At 43.8% G+C, this 9,114-nt stretch overlaps 2 protein-coding genes across 2 annotated transcripts in view; one reads left to right on the forward strand and one right to left on the reverse strand.

The window, feature by feature from the left end:
• The first annotated feature begins 109 nt into the window (after window positions 1–109).
• IAH1 (isoamyl acetate-hydrolyzing esterase 1 homolog) lies at window positions 110–5,542 on the forward strand. The gene is made up of 6 exons (XM_008641863.2): window positions 110–340; window positions 996–1,048; window positions 1,500–1,648; window positions 2,486–2,647; window positions 4,384–4,502; window positions 5,205–5,542. Exons 1-6 carry the CDS (start codon window positions 110–112, stop codon window positions 5,370–5,372), a joined length of 882 nt encoding a protein of 293 aa, XP_008640085.1. The 3' UTR covers window positions 5,373–5,542.
• A 1,635-nt stretch (window positions 5,543–7,177) lies between these two features.
• Window positions 7,178–9,114, reverse strand: part of ADAM17 (ADAM metallopeptidase domain 17) — a 23,034-nt gene continuing 21,097 nt past the window's right edge. Inside the window, 2 exon segments of the mRNA XM_017744991.1 lie at window positions 7,178–9,088; window positions 9,090–9,114. The exon segment at window positions 9,090–9,114 is cut by the window's right edge and continues 64 nt beyond it. Coding sequence (XP_017600480.1) covers window positions 8,833–9,088; window positions 9,090–9,114 — 281 coding nt within the window. The 3' untranslated portion in view covers window positions 7,178–8,832.

A 9,114-nucleotide genomic window follows, 5' to 3' on the forward strand; every position in this document is an offset into this window, starting at 1 on the left:
GGGAGAGCGACGGTCCGGCGGCCGTAGCCGTGTCCATGGGGCCGCGCTCACACCCCTGCCGGACCCGCCCTGAGGCTCTGCCAGGGGCCTTCGCCCCTGGTGGGCGTTTATGGGATTTGGAGCCGTTTCACAGGAATTCCTGAGCTCGCTATGTCAGAGGCGCGAAGGTGAAAGTGTAGCTTGGGATGTGTCGGTGTCAGCGGCATTTTCCATCCGGGGAGCCCAGCGTGCTGCCCATGCCCTCGCACTCTGCCCTCACGCTGGTGCATCCCAGCTCCTTGTGTCCAGCTCGCCCAGCCCGGAGCCAGGGTCTCCATTGACGGGACTGGACCACGGCCTGGTGAACATCTCCTTTGAGGCAGCACCAGCTTTTTAGCGTTGATTTTGGGTCCTTGCCTTCTGTTGCGTGGGCTGTGTGGTGGGTCACGGAGCTGCTCTGATGAAAAAATAACTAACCAGAGACCAAGTTTAATGGGAGATGGGTGTCTAAGCCGACTCACTGTGCGGACTTGTAGCAAGGAGGATGGTGCAGCAGTGGGAATAAGGAGAAGGAATTAGTTTTTCCACTTCTGGAAGGGGTAGGTATTAAACTGCACTCCAAAACAGCATGTGGAGAGAGCATTTTTGAGAGGTGCTCTCCAGAATGAAAGGATCTTAGAAATAAAGTAGAAGAATACTACATACAAATATAAGAAATCCTCACTGGCCAAAACGAAACTACAGTCCGACAGCAGTCAGTTTGGATTTTGAAGGGACAACAGGGTCCATCCCTCCTTAGGCACAGCCCTGTGATGCCTCGGTTGCCAGTGGTGTACCTGGGTAAAACCAGGACTGTTTGACCTCTGAGGGACAGGGCAGGGAGGGACAAAACGCTGCAGCAGCAGTGCCAGAGGCCATGCACTAAAGCTTTTGAGGTGGGAAGGTGCCACTGGTGGGGCTGAGCTCTGGGGAACAAGCTCTTCCAGTGAGGATCTAACCATTTTCCTTGTTTTCAGTACTCCTTCCAGGAAAACGGCTGGGGGGCATACCTTGCTGAGAGACTGGTCAGGTAAGAGCTTAAATTTCAAAAGTAATATCTATCTTGCAGAAAGTCATGCAGCTTTTCTAAATGAAAACCAACAGCAGTTAATATTTAATGCATGTTTATTTATTGACATTTATTTATTTAGTGAAGTGGAACTGCCTTCTGGGCAGCATACCCAGAGCTGGTGGAAATACTTACTGGGTGTTTCCACTGAAAGCTTGAGTGGAAATTAAAAATTCCTTAGTGATTGTCAGAATTGTTGTTCTAGTTGCATGGTGTAAGTAACAGGTAAATACTATGTGTGCAGCCTATGTGTGCACTTTCAAAGTATGATCCCATTGAAAACTCCTGTGACATTTTGTTTTTCCTGAGAGGGATGGAGGCAGATGGCCTGACAGAATGGTTCAAAGCCTCCCAAGTTTTGTTTTGGTGGACAAAGGAGAGATGTTCTTTTTGAAATGTGTCTCCGTTTCAGAAAATGTGATGTTGTGAATCGTGGGATCTCGGGGTACAACACCAGATGGGCTAAATTGATTCTTCCAAGACTGATCACTGAAAGTACTAGTGCTGACAGTATTGTTGCAGTTACTATTTTCTTTGGAGCTAATGACAGTGCTTTGAAAGGTAGGGTAGCTTGCTTTCTGTCTGTTTTTCCTGTGACCTGTTCTCTTAAAATGGTTTTACAGTTTCATAGAAAAGGCAGAACATTTCGTAGGCTTTTCCTGCAACTTCTCCAGGAACTGATTGCTCTCTTTTCATTTATACAGAGGTTTGTTTTCAGTCATTTTATTTGTATTTGGACCATGCAGTGCCTTCCATTTCTCTCCCTATCACCAAGTTTTAATATTAGAAAAGTAAATTTCAGGGTGCTCAAGACTTAGTTGTATAGCAATTGCCTAAAATTGGAGTAGAGCATGCAGCTGATTTTTCTGTCTTTAAAGGAGTCTGATGAGTTCTTGGTAGATGGGCTGAGGAAAGGAGGGAAGGTAGCATTTGGATTCTCTTTCAGATAAGCATAGCAGGATACAGTCTAATCAAAATGTCAACATCAGTGCATGAAGGACTGACTGCATGTCCATGGGACTTTCCAAAATTTTCTCTGCATACAAGAATATTAGAAATCTCAGATTTGGTTCCGGTGAGGTTTGAGATGATTATGTGTTCTAATAATAAGATACGAAGTTGTAAAAAAAAGCATCTTGAAAAAACCCAAGTGTTGGGTTTTTTTCCCCTGTGCCTCATTTGCCTTAGTTGGAAATGCTGTCTTTAAACTCTTGATTTGTCTGCTTTGGGTATTGAGGAACAGAATTTTTCTACCACAACTCCTGAATCCATGGCTGAGGGGAACTGCATGCTGGAAATGAGTGTCCATGGCCATACTGTGTAAAAGCCCTGTTAATGCTGTGTAACAAACCTGCAGGGAGCTCAGCCCCACTGATGCATGTGCTCCACCCCTCTCAGAGCTGAACCCTAAGCAACACGTTCCTTTGGAGGAATATGCCGCCAACCTGAAGAGCATGGTGCAGTACCTGAAGTCAGTAGACATTTCTGCAGACAGGATTATTTTGATAACACCACCACCTCTTCAGGAATCAGCTTGGGAAAAGGCATGTCTTGCCAAAGGTAAAAGAGTGATGAGGATGGGTGGAATTTCTGCATTTTACCAGCAGAGTGTGACAGATCCCAGGTTGTCAGGTGATTTCCTCCATGTGTGTGCCATATTGCAGTCGTGTGTTCTCTGACTTGTTGGAAAAGGGCTGCTGTTTTACTAAACAACTTCTGGATAAGCTCGTGGAGTAACTATCAACTAATTACTAACATCTTTTCCAAAGTGTTGATTGATGTGTTAATGCATAGAACCGACAGAAGTGGCCACCCTCTAAGAACTTGGGGCCTAGGCAGATTACCTTGTGTCCCAGCAGCTTCCAAAATAATACAAATAATGGAAGATACTTTGGCATTGTGTGCCTTAAAAAATTTTATACTAGGTACAGCAGATTTCATGTCTGTTTGGATAAGCAGTAATATCCGAGCCAGGTTTACTTTAAAGTTAAAAAAGCAATACCAGAGAATATCATATTCTAAGGATTCTAATAAAAGTGCCTGAAAAAGAAGAAAAAGGTAGTTAAATGATTTCCTATCACGTTGTTTAAGCTAACTCTAAAATTAGAGACATAGTAACACTACTTTTGTTACAGAGCTGGTGGAAAATGCCATAATCCCACTGACTCCAGCAGTGACAGTTTATTCCTCCTGAGAGCATGTTCTTTTTTCTATTGGGACATCTTGTGCAGCTCTTGCACATTTATAAAAAACTTGAGAGTTAGGTCAGGTGAATACAGAGCTGGTACCTTAGTGGCACAGTTTTCTATAATTTAGGTGGTGTTGCATATCCTGAGTTGTGTTTTCAATCAAAGCAGTAAAACTCTGAAGATGACCATAAGTTTAAACTGCGTTAAATTAGACAACATTATTGTGTGATTTTGCATTAGGAGGCTTTGATGTGATGTCATGTGAGCACACCTCAAATGCTGCTTATCTGGCTCCCAGCTATCAAGGAGCACTTGTAATGTTAATCCATTTTCCTCTTAAAGCTGCCCTTTTTATGGCGTAGGGATGGAGGAAACTTGAATTTACAGCATTGAATCTGCCAGCATCTGTCTAAAAGAGAGTACTGTCTAGGGATGGAACAAAAGACAGGGTGATCTCAGACCATGGACCACAAATGAAGTATTGTGGGCATAATAAGCAGCAATATTAGCTCATCTGCCCTCCAGTATCAAGGAGAAATATTCTGCCTATTTCTAGTTTTGTCACATAGATTAAGAGCAAAGGAGAGATGGGAAGCAGGAGGATGGTGATGTTCACAGAAGCATTGATCTAGGTGTGAAAAGTAGCACGAGGGCTACTGCAAGGAGCAGTTTTCATGTGGAAGTTGGACAAAAAGCAGAAGGCAACTTGTAAATAGATTTCCATTTACTTAACTGTTTTACCTTCTGTTAGCAGATGTATGAAGAGTTTTAAATCTAAGTACTGCTTTCACCTGAAGCTTGCCAGAAGATGAAAGCTATCAGCAGCAGAGTTATGCTGTGTGCTTGTTGCTGTTGCTTCTCTCTCAACCTGATGTATATTTGTCAAAAAGAGACATTTTCAAGTGACTCGGAACCAAAGGGTGCCCCGAAAAAGACCACACAAGCTGTAGCTTCTAGCCACTTCTCTTGCTGTGCTTTGGATTTCGTTTGTGAGGGGTTATGTCTGCTGGTTTAACAAACTGATACACATGGTGCGTGCCACAGAAGACTGAAATGGCGCTGCATCGGTGGCAGTTGCTGGATGTTTGTTTTGTTTCTGATTGGTAGGTGACAAACTGACCCGCTGCAATGCCACCACCGGCCAGTACGCCCAGGCCTGTGTCCAGGTCGCCAGGGAATGTGGCACGGATGTGCTCGACCTCTGGACCCTGATGCAGAAGAATCAGGTATGATGAAATCAGAAATGTTTGAAACTGTCATGAATTGTGAAAGGCATCGTTTAGCATAGAGGAGCTGGTAGTGCTGCATTATCACTGAAATGGTACAAAATACATCCAAACACTTAGAGAAGAAGAAGTATAATCCTGAGTGCTTCATAGCTGGCAATGAGAAATAAAGCTTTATACAACCTGGCCGTGATACTTGGTTAGCAAATGTCCCCTGAGTGCATTATATCTTAACAGCCTTTTCCTTGGACTTGAGTCATGGAATCGTTTAGGTTGGAAGGGGCCTCTGGAGGCTTCTTGTCTGACCCACTGTGCAGTGTTGGGCTAACTTCAAGGTTAGATCTGGCTGCACGAGGGTGTTGCTGATGCTTCTGACCAAATACCCAAACTCACCCATGGGAGACTGCAGACTTTCCCTGCAAGCAGGTGACTCCAGTTTGGACACTGAACCTTTTCTCTCCCATGCACTCCCCAATGCAGTAGACTGTTCAGTAGAGCAGCTGATGCAGTATTTTGATTGCATCACTTAATCCCATGATCTTTTCCTGATGAATAGCAGTGATTTTGGCCATCATCTCTTAATATTTTAACATAAACAGTGAAAAATAAAACCAGTTTAGCAGCTGGCTTTGAAGAATTACTCAAGACCTTCTCTTTGCAGCTAGCAAATACATTAATACATGGTTTTAACCTTCCTTGTAGGATTTCTCTTCCTATTTGTCTGATGGTCTTCATTTATCAACAAAAGGCAACAGCTTTCTTGCAGCTCAGCTGTGGTCACGCCTGGAAAACAAACTGTCAGCTCTTCCTTCACTGCTTCCTTACTGGCGTGACGTGGACCACACGAACCCTGAGGCCAGTCTTCTGTGAGATCCCTGCAGGGAGGAGCTGGGCAGCCATGCCAGACAGAGCCAGCCCATTATCCAGCAGCTGCTGCAAACTGTGTCCTCAGGGAATGGGGCACTGGGGAGTCCCCAGCAATGCTCTTCTCTGTCCCCTGCTCTTGGTCTGTGGGAGAATAAAGGTGAGACCACTTGGGATGTGTCGTGGGGTGGTTTTTCTTCAGGCTGCTGTTGCCAGGGTAGGTGTGGGGATGAGTAGCTCTTTCCTTGGAAGACTCAGAGGAAAATGAGTCTCAGCTGCTCTGTGGCCAAAGGATAGAGGCTGCCCTGAGCAGTTCCTGGCCTTGGTGAGCTTTGGGGACTGCACTGTGATTAATACCATCTACTTGCTTTAAACACAGAGGAGCTCGTACGAGGCAGTAGTGTGGAGTTTGTCAAGAGCCATTAATGTCAGTCCAGGTTAATTTATTTGGATGTAATACGGCAGGAAAAGCCGAGTTTTACTTTGGCTTTGGTAGTGATAAGAGAGTAGTTTAGAGCAGGGGTTTTAAAATTTATCTTAACTCTAGCACCAGCAGCAGCTCTTGTGTATAGGCACAGCTTTTAGATCAGTGCATGTTTTTAGGCAGTACGAAACTGGTGAATAATGAACTTGGAGAAACTACTAGAAAAGGTATGCATCTCTGCTGACAAAGCTGCACCCTATGTCACTTGCCATCAAGTTATGGAGACCTTTCAAGTGAGCTTTGGGATTCAGCCGTAATTTAACAGCTTAGGTAACATGTAAGTACTGCAGACCATGCAGATTTTGGCCAACACAAACTACAAAACTGCCTTTACAGATAAAAAAACATTTTGCCTGAAACCTAGATGAATTTCAACAAGTATGGAAAAAAATGCTTTGGGAAATTACTGTCTAGCAAGCCAGATAGCAGCAAAAATGATAGCAGCAGCAGTGCATAAAAATCCAAACACGTATCAGTGCAAATACATAATTCTGGGCTGTATTAACAGTTATGTTGACATGGAACAGGTGTGTTTATTTTGTAGTGGGTGAGAGAGCAATGAGAGGCTCTCATGCTGTCCCACACTGTTAGAGCCGTTAGACTGCCTTTGCTTCATTAAAGAATTAAGACAAGCTGGCCAAGACCTGTCATCTACTATGTAAGTGTTATAAACTGGAGCATAAGTAGTTATTTTTCATGTGCCTGGAGCCCTGGCAGAAGGGCAGAAGCGTTTGATATATAAATATTTATGAGTATTAAACTGGACTATCCTTTCTGTAGTAAATGCTTACAGTAAAGCAAAAGGGATTCCCTGTGGGAAGCTGTGGATATTCTTGCCTTAGATGTTAAGAACAAACCATGCAAATACTGCTTTCAGTTTCTGGAATACAGCTCAGCCTGGGGGATGGATTCAGTGCTTTCCAAGGCCTGCTCCAAATCTCCGTTTTCATGCTCCCAAGCACTTGCCACTGTGTGGTTTTCACCTGGGATGTAAAGACCTTTGTGCTGAGAACATGTACTTACAGATTTGGTGCCTGAACAGGCATTTGAGCACATCCCCATCCCTTAGGCATTAATGTCACCATCTGAACTGATGATAATCTGCAGGACACATGGAAAGACCAGCTCCAGCCCAGGCAGGAAGCAGGCAGCCCTTAGGGTGTGGGTCTGCACCATAGATTCTCTGGGTCTGGCCTCTGCAGCACCCAGGCTCAGAAAGGAATTGTCAGAAATCCTGGCTCCTGCCTGGCTGCATGCCAGACTTTTAACCCAGGCTTTGACAACCAAAGCATAGAGATCTTTAAGAAAAGGACTGCATAGAAACAGCTCTTGTTTAACTGATTTTTTTTTTTTAATATAAAAAGCTTTTATTTTGCTGGGAATTAAATTAACTCCTCACACATATACTTTGCACTGAATCAAAAAACGAAAACCCGAACACAAAACAAACAACCCCAAAGTTCAAAACAAGTATATAAAACACAATAGCTAGTCAGATAGGAATACCATAAGGCACACATTCAAGTACTAGTGTAACAAGGATCCTTGGGTGTGGAGGAGAGGGAGTACTCACACAGCTTTGCAGCAGAGGTTTGGTTCCTTTCCCTCACACTTAAGATCACGGGCTTACCGCAGCCCCGCTTCCCTGTGGCTGAGTCTAGGCTTGTAACAGTTAAATGGTTCTGCCCTTGGCCCCATTCTGTCAGTTGTATCAATGGATTATTGTGGGAGGAAACAGATGCAGAATGAAGGTGCTGCTGTACTACCAAGACTGACTGTGTCAGTCCATCTGCTACTGAGCCTAAACAATGCTCATGTGCCAGGTCCAGCTCACCTGACAGATCTCCAGGTGTACAGAAGACACCATCCAATTACCAACTTCTAACATCACATTTTAACTACCTGTGTGAGAATCTGAATTCATAAAATCTGCTCCTTATACTTACCCTGCACGTTTTAACAAAGGTTTATTTCTTTACTAAATGCACAATTGTTTTTAAACAAATGCCTCCCCTGCAATGGAGTGATTTCTTCCCATCATTCATGCAGTAGGAGCTTCCAAAGGCCACAGACACCACGGAAAATGGAGCTCAGCAATTTGAACATTTCAACAATAGTGTTGCCTATTTTAAAATAACATTTGGAGAAACATTTCTGCACCAAAACCACTGCAAACAGCAGTTTAAAATGTCATCTGCATAAATGATTTCTTCCCTTACAGTTCTTCTCCAACCAGACACCTGCAACACACAAACCTTAGTGCGGAGTGGGAAGCTCCCAACAAAAGCCACGAAGACAAGACAGCCTCACCACTGAGGCAGAAGTTTCAAGCTAGAGGAGCATTTCTCATGCACCGTATACAGTTTAACAGCCTCTGTGATCTTTTTATTTATACAGAAGCTGGGCATATTAAGCTCCTTTATTCTGATTATGCATTTCATTGAATGCTGCGAGAGACTGTAATTATATTTGTTTCATTACTCTCTGTTCTCAAGGCATGTGCTTAGGCTTTTGTTTATATGTACCTTAAATTGCTAAATTATCTACTCTATTATGGAACATATTGCAGTGTTCATTTTGGTTTTAAAAGCCCCTTAATTTTGTCTATCAGTGCTGTCAGACTACAAAATATTAAATTATAAAAAAAGGCTGATATACACAATCCAATATCCATTAGGATATTTGGTTTTGCACCACAGGTTGAAGGAAATGTTAAAGGTCAAGGAAATAGAAAAACAAATCCAAAAAGCTTCAAAAACAAGCCAGTTTTAGTTTGGATTTTCCTTTTTAAAAGATATAATGCTCTAATAAATGTAGTTTAAGGAAGGTCATACACATGACCAGCATCTGCAGTAGGTCACTTCCTTATTCTCCCACTCCCTCACAAAAATATATGTACATATATTTATATTTATAGAAATGAAATGGTTTCAGATCCGTATTTTGCAGACACAAGTCACACATTTAGAAGGCAGCAGGACACTAGCACTCTGTTTCTTTGCTGTCCACCCGGTTCTGGCGCTGTAGTTTGAAGGATGAAGCTTTCTCACTCCTAATGACAGGATGGTCTGTCAAGTCCTCAAAAGATTTGGCGGCCGAGCTGCTGTTTGGGAAAGGGTCCTTCTCGAAGGCGTCCTCGTCGATGTGCGAGTCGGTGCTCGGGTCCTCCTGGATGGTGTCCATCCTTTGGTGGTCCTGCTTGGGGGGCGCGGGCGCAGCGGGCGCGGCCGTCAGGGGGCGGCGCGCGGGGGGGGGGGGGCGGGG

Source organism: Corvus brachyrhynchos, unplaced genomic scaffold (genome assembly GCF_000691975.1).
Source record: "Corvus brachyrhynchos isolate BGI_N302 unplaced genomic scaffold, ASM69197v1 scaffold116, whole genome shotgun sequence".
Taxonomy (NCBI): domain Eukaryota; kingdom Metazoa; phylum Chordata; class Aves; order Passeriformes; family Corvidae; genus Corvus; species Corvus brachyrhynchos.

Excerpts from the sequence above, each read along its gene's own strand:
- IAH1 (XM_008641863.2), top strand. The coding sequence starts at position 110 with ATGGGATTTGGAGCCGTTTCACAGGAATTCCTGAGCTCGCTATGTCAG. Across the intron at positions 2,648-4,383 it reads AAAGGCATGTCTTGCCAAAG|GTGACAAACTGACCCGCTGC; the intron begins GTAAAAGAGTGA and ends TCTGATTGGTAG. Across the intron at positions 4,503-5,204 it reads CCCTGATGCAGAAGAATCAG|GATTTCTCTTCCTATTTGTC; the intron begins GTATGATGAAAT and ends CCTTCCTTGTAG.